This window comes from Artemia sp. Qi Xiang Cuo, chromosome 20 (assembly GCF_049724085.1).
Source record: "Artemia sp. Qi Xiang Cuo chromosome 20, ASM4972408v1, whole genome shotgun sequence".
In the NCBI taxonomy this organism is placed as follows: domain Eukaryota; kingdom Metazoa; phylum Arthropoda; class Branchiopoda; order Anostraca; family Artemiidae; genus Artemia; species Artemia sp. Qi Xiang Cuo.
This window is the reverse complement of record NC_142813.1, coordinates 6,460,608-6,474,876: the sequence shown is the minus strand read 5'-3', so window position 1 is coordinate 6,474,876 and position 14,269 is coordinate 6,460,608. Positions and strand designations below refer to the sequence as shown.

General features: G+C 35.9%; 1 protein-coding gene across 1 annotated transcript in view; it reads right to left on the bottom strand.

Annotated features, from left to right (window-relative positions):
* LOC148939815 (polyamine-transporting ATPase 13A3-like) overlaps positions 1-14,269 on the bottom strand; it is a 150,635-nt gene that overhangs the window by 53,176 nt on the left and 83,190 nt on the right. The window contains exons 12-13 of the mRNA XM_089106456.1: positions 10,586-10,810; positions 4,169-4,297 (exon numbers count right to left, since the gene is read on the bottom strand). Coding sequence (XP_088962582.1) covers positions 4,169-4,297; positions 10,586-10,810 — 354 coding nt within the window. The remainder of the gene's footprint in view (positions 1-4,168; positions 4,298-10,585; positions 10,811-14,269) is intronic.

Sequence of the window (14,269 nt, the reverse complement as noted above, 5' to 3'; positions counted from 1 at the left end):
TTAACAACTAGAAATGCCCTAAAACTCTCAAATTGTTGTTATTGATTTATCCCACTCTCGCGTTTCTATGGCCATTCTTCCTGTACAAACAAAATTATATATTGGGAGCATTTTTTTTGTTTTTTGGTGGGAAATGTAACGTTTATTTTTGCACAAAGGAAGAAATTTTTGCCCTTCGCATAGGAAAAGCTAATTTGAAGCATATTTCGAGAATAGCAAAATTCGCCATACACATAAAATACCACAACGGGTGGAAGTCTAATGCCCGAATCACACCACAATCACATTTGTACAAAACAAATGTGCAGCTTTAATAACGCTAAGCATTATATCGCCTAAGCGTTAAATTCTTGGTTTTAACGTCAGATTTGTACTTCAGAGGCGGAATTTAATATTCAAATAGATTCCTTTAAAAAGCTTGTTATGTTTACCACTAATTATTGAACACCAATTCTCTACTAATAATTCTTTTACAATAATATATAATTATATAATAATAATAGAATAATGCTGCGTCTTTCAAGCATGAATGTTGAACAATGATCTAGTTAACAAATTACCAACGGCATACGTAATTGACGCTTATGACGTGCGTGGGTTTTGACTTCATCAATAAAAGTCCCTATAGTGTGTCCTGAGCGTATAGGATAGAGCTGATTATAGCTCTACCATTGGCTAGCTGTAAGCCAATGGGTTTACGTCTCAGTAGTAGCTGGTGATACATATGGAGCGGAGGAATGGTTCATTTTTATGGGCAATCAAGTCTCGTAACCATTAATTGTTTAACCATTAACATTTACATATACCACTAATTACTTATTAGTGGTATAGAGGGTTTGTCTCGAAAGTAATAGGACTAATTTTTTTTCGCCACGACTGTACTTCAGAGCGTGCGTGCTCCGACTGGATTCGGTACAGGGCTTTAAGCTAACAAACGAGCTGCTGGGCATTTGTCTCCGAGCACCTGGAGAGTCAGGACAGGCATTATTACGTGACGTGTTTTCTGTGAGTGGTGCAAACCGAAAATGCAGCGTTCATTAGAGCAGAGGTACGCGATTAAATTATGCGTGAAACTCCGTAAATTTGCACCAGAGACGTTTGATATGATCAAGCAAGCTTACCCAGATGTTGCTTTAGCAAGAAGTTGATGTTTCGGTGGCAACAGTCCTTTTTGGAAGGCCGGGAAGAGGTCGCCGATGCAGAACACGCTGGAAGACCTTCGACTTCGACAAAAACCGACAATGTGACTCGTGTGCGCAAAGTCTTGAACCCAGACCGTCGACTAAGTATTCGTTTAAATGCCCAAATGTTAAATTTACCAAAATCTGTCGTTCATGACACTGTGACGGTACATTTGAAGATGCGCAAGGTGTGCGCAAAAATGGTCCCAAAAGTGCTCACTGACGACCAGAAATTGCGGCGAATGGAAGTGTGCCCAGAAAATTTGAACATGTGTGAAAGAGACCCCCAATTTTTGAATAACATAATCACAGATGACGAGTGCTGGATCTTTGAGTATGATTCCAAGACAAAGAGACAATATTCCAAGTGCCACATGTCGGGGTCTCCTCGCCCAAAAAAGGCAAGAATGAGCAAATCCAAAGTATAGACGATGCTCATTGCCTTTTTTGACGTTAAAGGCATGGTCCACCATGAATTTGTTCCTCCTGGACAAACCACCAACGCCAACTTTTATGTGGAAGTCCTCAAGAGACTCAAACAAAGGGTCAATCGGGTCCGAAAAGACATCACAGCCGACTGGAAGTTGCGCCACGACAACACCCCGGCTCACACCGCCTTTCTCGTGAACACCTGACCAAGGCTGGCATCCCAACGCTTCCGCAGCCGTCCTACAGCCCAGATATGGCCCCCGGACTTTTTTTTGTTTCTTCGCTTGAAAAGGCGTACCGTGACGCCTTCAATGCTTGGAAATCTTGCTGGCAGCGCTGCATTGACGCAAAAGCAGCCTATTATGAAAGTTTTCAAAGAATTGCAACAATTGACTCAATAAGTGTTTTTAAATCGACTCAGTCCTATTACTTTCTGGACAAACTCTGTATATACCACTTTTAGTTATACTTATACCATGTTTACTTACAACACTAATTCTCAACGTGGTTCAGGGTAACCCCAACGGGTCCGCAAAAGACTCAACGGGGGTCTAAGATGACGGAGTGAGTTTACCATTCGTAAGAGGGGGTACACAAAATTTATTTGGTTTAGTTAATGATGAACTAAGTAGTAACAGTAGTAGGATTATAATTAGTAGAAGTCTTAGCTTTAGTAGCATTAGTAGCAATAGCAGTAGTGAGAGTAGTAGGAGTAGCAGAAGTAGTAGGATGCAAATATTGCCTTTTGGGTAGTCCAACAACCCCCACAACAAGCCCTGTAAATTTCAACCTCACACACCAGGTCTTTCCTAAGATATTGCTAACAGGGGCACCCGAGGGGGGCAACTTTTTTGGCATTCAGTAAAATTTTCACCGAAGGCGAAAATTTCCTCAAAAATTTTGAAAAATCGGCAGAAATTTTGCAAAATTCCTAATTTCTGCAGAAAATTCGGCAGAAATCAGGTAGCGATTCAGTAAAATCCACGAAGTTTGCCCCAGCCCACCCCCAATGAAAAAAGGCTCGGGACACCTCTAATTGCTAATACGCCCTTTGGACAACCTTCATGCAGACGGCGTGTTGTGATCCAATTCAACTCCCCCCTCAATATTCCCTGAAAATTTCACCTTCATACACTTAGTCATGATTCATACACTTTCATACACTCAGCCGATTCAATGATTCACGCCATCTATGTTATTCAATTCAATTCAATTGTAATAGAAGTCAGAGTAGTAATAGTAGTAGAAGTAGTAGGAGTACTAGTTGTAGGACTAGTAGTGTTATTAACAAAAATAGCAGTAGCACTAGTAGCAACAGTAGCATTAACATTTTTCCTTTTGGTCAGTTGAACATCCCCCTATCAAGACCTGGAAATTTCAGCTTAATACAATTAGCCATTGCTATGATATTGCTGATATGCCTTTTTGATAACCTGTATATCCATTTTGTGGTTTAACTCAGTTGAACTTTCCCCTCATCACTTCCTGAAATTTTCATCTTACTACTCTTAGCGTTAGTAGTAGTTGTAATAGAAATGGTAGTTGAAGCAGTTGCAGTAGAAGTAGAAGTAGTGGTAGCAGTATTAATAATGCCGTGTATATATTGTCTTTGGAGCAATTGATCTTCCCCTTTAAGCATTCCCCAAAAGTTCCAACTTAATTCCCTAATGCATTACTGAGATACGCCCTTTTGACAATCTGCATGCACATAGGGTGTTTTGATATTATTCAAATTTCTTCTCTATATTCTCTCAAAATTCCTCCTCCATAACCTTAACTCTTAATAGTAATAACATCATAGTAGTAGGGGTAGTGTAGTGCTTTTGTATTAGTAGTAGCTGTAACAGCAGTACCAGCAGTATTAACAGCAGTAGTAGTATTCACATGTTGCCTTTTGGCCAGTTGAACATCCCCCTTATGATGCCCTGGAAGATTCAGCTTGATGCGGTGTCGTTCCAGAGATATTGCTGATTTGCTCTTTTGACAATCCGTATGCACATAGTATGTTCTGATTTAGTTCAACATTCCCAAAGACATAGTTATTGAGCCTTTCAACTATGCGGAACAAAAACGGCTACGTCAGAATTTTGATTGGATTTGTTTGTGGAAATCATGGGCGTAGGGGAGGGGGGGGGGGAGACTGGTTTCGATGCTTCTCTAACAACTTCTTCTATACGAAGTGTTCAACTTTCTACAAGTACAACATGGAGAGAAAACCAAGATTTGAACGACTTCAGGTCACTGCAAATTAATTTTAATATTACTAATTTTATTACTCCTTATAAAATCAATTATTCATTTTTAAATAATCATAAAAATGTTTAATTAAAGTAATCAATTAAAAAAGTGAATTTATAAAGAATAAAGAATATGAATATAATATCATAACATTTATTATTTTAACGATATAATAATAATAATGATAATTATAATAAAACATATTACAATTAATAACACAAATTATAAAAAAAACTAAATTAAATAAAAAAAGCATTAAATTAAATTAAAAATGCTAAAAATTAAAAAGAATGGTTAAAAAGAGTAATTTAAATACTTACATTTTCCAAGGCTATCTGTTGGCTCGAAAGTGACCTTTTGAATTTGACAACTGTTTCTACAAGGACATCATATGTTTGTCCACCAGCAGCATTAGGAGGTTCATAAGTAGCCCCACTTGCCATCAATAACTGCAGAAAAAAAGGTTAAACCACTGTATATTTTTTTTCTTATTCTTCTTTCTTCATTGAGTTTGAATATTGAATAACCAAATTCAATTATCTTTTTAATTGGATTAAAACGAGATGAACTCACAAATCATAGTTAAAATTTTAATCCTAAGGTAGTATTAACCCCCTCTCCAGAGTAAGGACTGTAGACCTATAAATTGCGTTCAACCTAATTTAGCAGGTTTTGTCACGTATTTGCTGGTTCCGGTGGTGTCACACCGGTGGTCCCAGTTTCTTCTGATGTTTCGACGGGCTATCCCCGATATCTCAGTATTTACTTAGACTAAAAAAAAAAAATGCCGCAATCTGTCAGATGGTCTGCGCTGCGAAGGTACCGATCTCCTGATTCGACACCTTCGGCCGGCAGTACAATGCGGGGTTTGGGGCAAATCATCCGCCCCTTCCCGTGTATTTCCCCCAGATCTCTCCCGGTACCCATTTAGGGTCGACTCTAGCTGAGCTTACAGGGTCACATCAATGACCCTGTTCCAAACCAAAAAACCAGCGACGGCGGGACTCGAATCCCTGAACTCAGGATTTTAAGTCCAGATCTCTAGTATTTAGTTAGAGGTACGTAAACAAATTGAATACTTTTTTTTGCGAAAAAAAATTTTTTGAGTGCACTATCGAAGACTTTTCTGGTCAATTCTTACGAAACAAAAATTGCTCTATTTTTGAAATGGTCTGATATAATTCGTTCCTATTTTTTTTAAAGATAAAACCAAAAAACATGAAACTAAATCGGAAATATTTTTGTATAAAAAATTAAATAGATTTTTACAATTTAAGTTTAATCAATAAACAAATACAGATTAAATAAACAAAACTGTATAAATATTTCCCAAACAAACAAAATAAAACTAAAACATAATTTTGTAGAATAAATTAAACTAAATCAATTCCATAATAAAAATAGACTTCCCTAATCGAAATTACATTCTTTATTTCGAAATTGTGTCTTAGGATTTGTTCTCTTTTTACGTTTGTCAACGCTGTACTCTAGTACATTCCTTGGAAAAATTAAAGTGTTTTTTTTTTCTAAGAAAGGAAGTTCCGTCCTGGTATGCAGGCAACTAAGGTTTATCACGTGCCAAAAATACGTGCCAAAAATACGTGCCAAAAAAAGCGTGCCACGTGCCAAAAATATTGCAACTGTTCTACCTTTGATATAGTAAAGATAATGTGTTGTTTGACAGATAATAACGTCATAGACAAAAATAAAATCCTCCATTTAGATATTTATCTACTTTCTTGTCAAAGCCTTCTTAAATTTTTCTAAACCATTTTCTTTTACTGTTACTGTTTAACCGTACTGTTACTGTTTTACTGTTAGTACTAATAATACGTTATTTAAAACAAAAGTTCAGAATTCATTTTTTTGACAAAAATTTTAGTAAAAAAGGAAAAATCATGAATACCCCGCAAGGCTCTTTGGCTAGGAATACAGTGAAAAAGGGGAAACAAGACAATAGAATGAAAAATAAGAGCTAAAACAAAAAGTATAGCCAACTATTGACCACTCACTGCACTCTGCAAACCTAGCCGGAATAACCGTACGCAATAAACATCCCCAGCATACGATTTCCAACACTCTCAAGAGCCATTCAGCCCAGAGGGGAAAAAAATACAAAATGAATAGAATAATAAAAAAAGAAGACAAAACCACTTAGCAGTAATAATTTTGTTTGTAATATTTTTAGGAATATCAAAAATCTGAAGGCCCGACTCTTTAAGTCTCCCATTATTCCCATTGCTATATATGCAACTGAAACTTGGCAAATTGAAGCTGATGACGAACGTCAAATCTCCACATTTGAAACAAAATGCCTCCGTCGCATAGCAGGGATCACAAACATTGACCAAGTATCCAAAGAAGACCGCAGTGAACTCCTCCACTGCTCATACACTATCACGGACCGAATTAGAAGTCAGCAACTCCACCGGCTTGGTCATATCCAACAAATGTCATCACGTCAACTCCCAAAAATCACGCTTAAAGGTTGAATACATGGCACACGACCTCGTGGCCGACCCTGTAAGAGATAGTACGACAACTTCAATGGCCAAAACCTCCCCCAACTCCTGCGTCTAGCACTAGATAGAACCGAATACCGTCGTCATATTCAACGACTAGTGACAAGAAAGAAGCCCCAACACAGCCACAGAGGCCGGATGGGAAATAAGTCAAAGTAAGTCGAACGAGTGAAAATCCGTAGCTGACTCAGACAAAGTATTCCTGGCAGGTTGGGAATTCAAGTCCAATCTGGCTGACGGCACGGGGAATAGGATAGAAATGTTGCCTGAATTACGAAAAAGATTTAAAGACTGATCAGAGATAAAAGATGGACTAGATCTAATGGTCACAGGAACATCGTATAGTTGAAAGAGTAGTAGAAAGTAGTTTTTTTTTCTGCTAGCTTAAAGATGTGATTACGTTTATTTAGCGGTTAGTTGAAAAACAATTAAGATGTGTATACTGAATTATTTTAAATAGTTATTGTTAAAGAGAGCTCAAAGGCCCAGGTTTCAACATCGAAGAACATACTAAATGTTATTGTCAAGCTAAAGAATTATGCTTTTACGGAAAAGTAGTGTTCAGAGGATACAGGCAGAGCAAACCCTCATGCCTTTGATAAAAAAAGTCACACCTGGCGTTGAAGGGGGGTCACAGAGCAATATACTTTTTTAACAAGGAACAAATATACGACCAAACTTAGCTTAGTTTTCAAACCTTATTGGAGTGCCCAGAATGACAGGATGCACAATGACAGTTCAGCTCCTTAGCCAAAGGCCCGTTTGAATTCGGTGTGAAGGTTAAGTTAAAATGCAAAACATGGCCTTAAAAAATTTTACTAAGCAATCTTTTGAAATTTGCTGGCATTATTTAAATATTAGTTGAACTGTGCAACTAGAAAAAAATTTGGATGTTGAACTAGGTCCAGGTCCAAGAGTAGAACGAGGTCCAGACAAAAAAAAAGAATAGCATTTATAAAATAATATGCCGTAATAGCTTAGAATATTCTTTTAAACTAACTAAAAAAAAATGTTTCGCATGCTGACCAATGGTCTGCGTAGCGGAGGTACTGATCTCCTGATTCGACACCTTCGGCCGATAGTGCAATACGTGGTTGGGAGTAAATTATCCGACGCTTCCTGTGTTTTCCTCCCAGATTTCTCGAGGGACCCATTTGGAGCTGGGTTGACTCTGGCTAAGCTTAGAGAGTCACACCGCTGACCCCTGTTCCAAACCAAATATCCAGTGACGCCAGGACTCGAAACCCTGTCCTCACGGGTATCGGATTTCAAGTCTAGCGCGCTAACCACTCGGCTAGGACGGCTAAATATTCTTTTGGATACAGTAAAAATACTTATCATTACCTTTATTTCAAGAGGATCGCTACACAATTCATGATTGATTTATGTCAAAAATGGCAAGTGGCCATGCATTCTCAAAGCTCATGGACCACATATTCTAAACCTCTATTAGCTTCAACATGACCACATTCAACATTATTAAGAACACATCCTGGCAATTAAGAGGATTCGATACCTTAAAGGGCCACTCTATATCGTCCATTATAAACGTGTTTAGTTTGTGTGGCCATACTATTCAGAATTGACTGGACGGACTTACCATAACTTGTGTAGCTACGGTAAGAGATCTGAATAAACGAGTGAAAAACTAAAAGCCGATACCAAATTTCCAGTAAGTCTTATAAAAACCATTTAACTTACCATTTTGTGCCGGAGATAGAGATTTTCAGATTTAAATAAACTTACATAATTAGTAAATGTGGTTATTTTATTGATTGAACTTAACAAAATTTTCTGCTTTGACTTCAGGAAAAGGCAGTCCATAAAAATATTCTAGCCTACCTGCTTGTAAAACATTAAAAATCAGCTCAAGAGAAGTATCATAAAATAATTTGACACCTTTGGAAGTTCCCTGTTATGCTACCCGCCTTATTGAAACCTTAGTCGACACAGAATGTACATCATTTATGGTGTACGCGCGTTGAACAGACAGGTTTTTGCTTAGCAATTAGTAGAGATTATAGATTTCTCTTGTAAAACATTAAAAATCAGGCCAAGAGAAGTATCATAAAATAATTTGACACCTTTGGAAGTTCCCTGTTATGCTACCCGCCTTATTGAAGCCTTAGTCGACACAGAATGTACATCATTTATGCTGTACGCGCGTTGAACAGACAGGTTTTTGCTTAGCAATTAGTAGAGATTATAGATTTCTCTTGTAAAACATTAAAAATCAGCTCAAGAGAAGTATCATAAAATAATTTGACACCTTTGGAAGTTCCCTGTTATGCTACCCGCCTTATTGAATCCTTAGTCGACACAGAATGTACATCATTTATGCTGTACGCGCGTTGAACAGACAGGTTTTTGCTTAGCAATTAGTAGAGATTATAGATTTCTCTTGTAAAACATTAAAAATCAGCTCAAGAGAAGTATCATAAAATAATTTGACACCTTTGGAAGTTCCCTGTTATGCTACCCGCCTTATTGAAACCTTAGTCGACACAGAATGTACATCATTTATGGTGTACGCGCGTTGAACAGACAGGTTTTTGCTTAGCAATTAGTAGAGATTATAGATTTCTCTTGTAAAACATTAAAAATCAGCTCAAGAGAAGTATCATAAAATAATTTGACACCTTTGGAAGTTCCCTGTTATGCTACCCGCCTTATTGAAACCTTAGTCGACACAGAATGTACAGCATTTATGCTGTACGCGCGTTGAACAGACAGGTTTTTGCTTAGCAATTAGTAGAGATTATAGATTTCTCTTGTAAAACATTAAAAATCAGCTCAAGAAAAGTATCATAAAATAATTTGACACCTTTGGAAGTTCCCTGTTATGCTACCCGCCTTATTGAAACCTTAGTCGACACAGAATGTACATCATTTATGCTGTACGCGCGTTGAACAGACAGGTTTTTGCTTAGCAATTAGTAGAGATTATAGATTTCTCTTGTAAAATATTAAAAATCAGCTCAAGAGAAGTATCATAAAATAATTTGACACCTTTGGAAGTTCCCTGTTATGCTACCCGCCTTATTGAAACCTTAGTCGACACAGAATGTACATCATTTATGGTGTACGCGCGTTGAACAGACAGGTTTTTGCTTAGCAATTAGTAGAGATTATAGATTTCTATTGTAAAACATTAAAAATCAGCTCAAGAGAAGTATCATAAAATAATTTGACACCTTTGGAAGTTCCCTGTTATGCTACCCGCCTTATTGAAACCTTAGTCAACACAGAATGTATATCATTTATGCTGTACGCGCGTTGAACAGACAGGTTTTTACTTAGCAATTAGTAGAGATTATAGATTTCTCTTCCTCTCGTTAGCTTTTCGAAGTATTGACCCATTTAAGATCCCCCTAACAAAGTTGCTTTTGGACTTTTAGGAATGGCAGAAATTAGGGTTAATGATTGTTCTTAAGAGTTTAATGCTACGCAAATTTATGTCACGGTGCGGAAAAGTAAACATAGTAGCAACCGAATGAAATTGCTGCATGAGAAACTGACAAATTTTGAAAGCAAATTAATAATCTTCTCCTAAAATGTCATTCACACCGTCTTTTCACCACATCCCATCCTTCTGCAATGACCACAAGATCTTCATCAAATCTTCATCTCCATCTCACATTCCATTTCACTAATAATAATAGATTACTAATAATAGTTTGCTAATGCGATCAAAATATCTGGTATTTTTGCGAATTTCTATCAAACACTGTCTATTAAAAGGATTGTCTCCCTATTTGAACTTTTATTTATCGTCATGGAAAGGCAGTGTGGTCTCCGAAATTATCATTGTCTTTTTTCCATGGTCATAACAGATAATGGTTTAAATCTGTCTTTGTGCAGTTTAATAAACTTTTGAAACGGGGAAGAAGTAGAAGAAGAAGAAGAACAAGTAGAGATAGAAGGTTGAGAACCCATTGCCATATTGGCAAAAATTTAGTCTAATGAAAAACTGAGTAGTGAACCCCCTTTATCAAACTTGCCTTCGGAGTTGCCGTTGGTGTTGAAAAATTATGGCTAATGGGCCCTTTGTCTTCGAAATTGTCAGCCGAAGCTGAGACTCAAAATGATTTTTATGGTATCGAATCACCTAAAAACTATCAAATTTTCGTACTTTAGAATTCATCAAAATTGATTACTAATCTTTTAGTTGACAAAGAAAGGATATATATATGAAATAAAATAATTCATCGTCACCTGTATTTCCAGAGGATCGCCACACAATTTATCATTGATATAAGTTAAAGAGTGGCAAGTGGCCATGCCCTCTAGAAGTTTTGGGAAAGACTCTTCCTCTTCTCTATTCGCTGAAGCTATCATACTTAACAATGTATCGTGCGATGATATTTCATAATCAAATTTTCCCTCCCGACAAGGAAGCATGGTTTTGAAATTCATGCCATCTTCAGTTAGTGTTCCAGTCTGTAAAAAAAAAATATATATAAATACATTAAAAGTAAATAATCAGCAGCGAATTGAATACAGAAAGAGAAAAAAAACTACAAATGCATAAAAAAATTAATAATCTGCAGTGAATTGAATAAAAAAAAAGAAAGAAAAATACATAAAAATAAATAATCAGCAGCGAATTGATAAAGAAAAAAAGAAAACAAATATAACACTACATAAAAAATAAATAATCAGCAGCAACTTGAATAAAGAAAAAAAGGAGAAAAAGATAAACTATAAACAAATGCATGAAAAAAAGCAGCGGATTGGATAGAGAAAAACAGAAAAAAATAAATACAAATACATAAAAAAAATAATCGGCAGCGAATTGAATAAAGAACATGAAGTGATAGTTACAGAAATAAAAAGGGAATTCCCTCCAATTCTTACCATTTGCATTTTAGTTTATTATGAAGATAATTGGTATGGTAAAATTAGAAATAATTACCTTGACTTGAGAATGGATATACTTCTAAAATATGACCCTTCACAGCGTTGTAGAACTAAAATTATCCGACCTGGAGCCATCTCCACTCATTTCTGTGAACCATTAAATTGCCGAATTGATAATCATGCAAACAATGAAGAAAATTGAAAAAGAACAGAAATTGCTGTTTTAGCAATTCAATAGAAAAAATTTGGCTGTTTGAAAACAAATGCTATGAGCTTGAGACCATTCAAAAGCATCGGAGAAAATTACAGTTGGGCCTTACGATTCTATTTGTATGTGTATGAGGATACAAATTATTTTCGTCGGCGTAACACAAAACAAACGAGAGTTTCAAACTAGTCATCATACAAGAGACATGATCCAGATTAGTTGTTGATAGAGGATGAAGATATTAGCAAAAAAGGGGCTTACCTTTCAGTTGGCCTTAGTATTGCTGTCTGAGCGATAGAAATTGGCGTAGAATGCTATAATTATGCCACAAAGAACGTTTTGGTACCATTTGGCAAAACAAAACTGGTACAATTTATTTCAAAACGTTGGCAACAATGCCTAAGACTCGTAATTCAGAAATAAACTGATTTATCTAGGGGCTACAATTTGAAATCTTAAGTTGTGCAATTGAAAATTGTTTTTAATTATTTTTTCCTGGCCTCACTGCAATTATGCTTGGTATAATCGATTGTTAATGTTTATTTTTTTTTTATTTGAATGTTTTGATCCTTTAGTGTGTACTAGGATATATATATATATATATATATATATATATATATATATATATAAATATATATATATATATATATATATATATATATATATATATATATAAATATAAAAAAAAAAAAAAAAAAAAAAAAGAGAGAGAGAGAGAGAGAGAGAGAGAGAGAGAGAGAGAGAGAGAGAGAGAGAGAGAGAGAGAGAGAGAGAGAGAGAGAGAGAGCATATATATATATATATATATATATATATATATATATATATATATATATATATATATATATATATATATATATATATATATATATATATATATATATATATATATATATATATATATATATATATATATATAGTGATATATATATATATATATAGATAGAGAGAGAGAGAGAGAGAGAGAGACATATATATATATATATATATATATATATATATATATATATATATATATATATATATATATATATATATATATATATATATATATATATATATATATAACTCAGTCAAAATAAAAAGATAAAAGTGATTAATGTTTATGGTCATTTTGCCATTATAGCATCACTTTGTCTGTGAAATATAAAGAATACAAAACGCAGAAAAAAAAAAAAACAAAAAAAAAAAAACAGAAGAATAGAAATTCCGAGAGTTTGATCAGTCTGAATATAAGCATTGACTTCAAGAACCCCAGGGTATAGCTTATTTAATATAATAAAAGAAATAATTCAGCGAGAAAAATATTTTCCTGAATTGGTGATTTGACTGGTAATGTCACTCAAACTACTTCATCGTTCTCAATACTAAGTCGACCGAAAAGCTCGGACTCTTTTTTTCCTAAATTCGCGGTTGCAGGTATAGTTAATTATTTTATTTGCCCCGAGTCTTTCATCGAAGTTTTTAGGTAACTATTGAACCTTCTTTTGAAAGAGTCAACAGAGAAACTTTTAGGGATGACTTCCTCGGGAAGATCATTCCAGATCGAAGTGCACGTCGGAAGAAGCTGTTCTTCAAGTATTTTGTTCTCGGCTTACCAGCCTCAAGATAATTGGACCAAGCTGTGTATCTTCATGTATGTCTTATTGGTTGGACAATTGGAGGCACAATGCGAGAAAGCTCTATAGATGGAAGATAACTTAAGTACTTACAAAACGATGCTACACTAAAACTCTCACTAACAGAAAGTAGAATTGTGGGGAATGGCAAAACCTGCCCCATTATCCCTATTTTTGATATTTTGGAGAGTGGTGTCAGTAACGTTTTCGGAACACCAGAATACAGCGGGCATCTATACTCGGCAATGGGTCTGATGCAAGACTTGTAAAATGGGAAGATGGGGGTGAGCAGAAGGTTTTTGCAGCGAAGGGTTATCCCCAGTTTTCTTGCACGGGAGGTTCTCACCTGATCAAGATGGGCGTTCCAAGAAAGATCTGAGAAGTGAATTCTAAGGAGACGAAGCTCATCGACTGTCTTTATAACTTCGTTCAAGAAGATGAAGCCGGGGTGTATGCATGGTATATTTGATTGGGAGATCATCAGTTCTTTTGTTTTCGATGCACTGAACCTGCCCATCCAGGCATCATATCACTTTTCAATTTCCAGCGATGTATTTGCAGTGACAAGGAGGCTTTTATTGAGTCAACATGTTTTGGTATGACAAAACGTGTTGTGGTATAATCAGCAAAGTGATGCAGAGGGCCCACAAGACTATCTTCTATGTTATTTATGTACAGAATTAAAAATGTACGTCCCAATATACTATCCTGGTATACACCTCCATTTATTGGATATTCGAGGGAGGTGAGCCTGTTAAGAACAACCCGCAGTAAACGACCAGAAATAAATATAGGCTACTATACTCGGGTTATAGTTTATATAGTACAGCAAAAGCAGTGGTTCAGTAAGGAAATAAACTGGTTTCCTACATTGGTATTCTGAATAGATCAGAATTCGAATGAGGTTTTGATCTGACCTAAACATTCAAACACCTAAAATAAGCAGTATACCAAAAAACAGACGACCATTATAAAGGGTCCATGGACATGCAATATTGTAGCTACTAAAGACAAGTCATCATAAACTCAAAAAATAAAACACACAACGAAAAAAACAAAAAGCATCACAAAAAGCACATCCAATCAAACAAGTGACTCTACAGTAATCACCGACACTGGTTCTAGGCAAATACACCCCCCCCGGAAAATACCCCCCGCGGAAAATACCCCTCCCCCTCCCCGGAAAATACCCCGCGGAAGTTTAGTCTTACC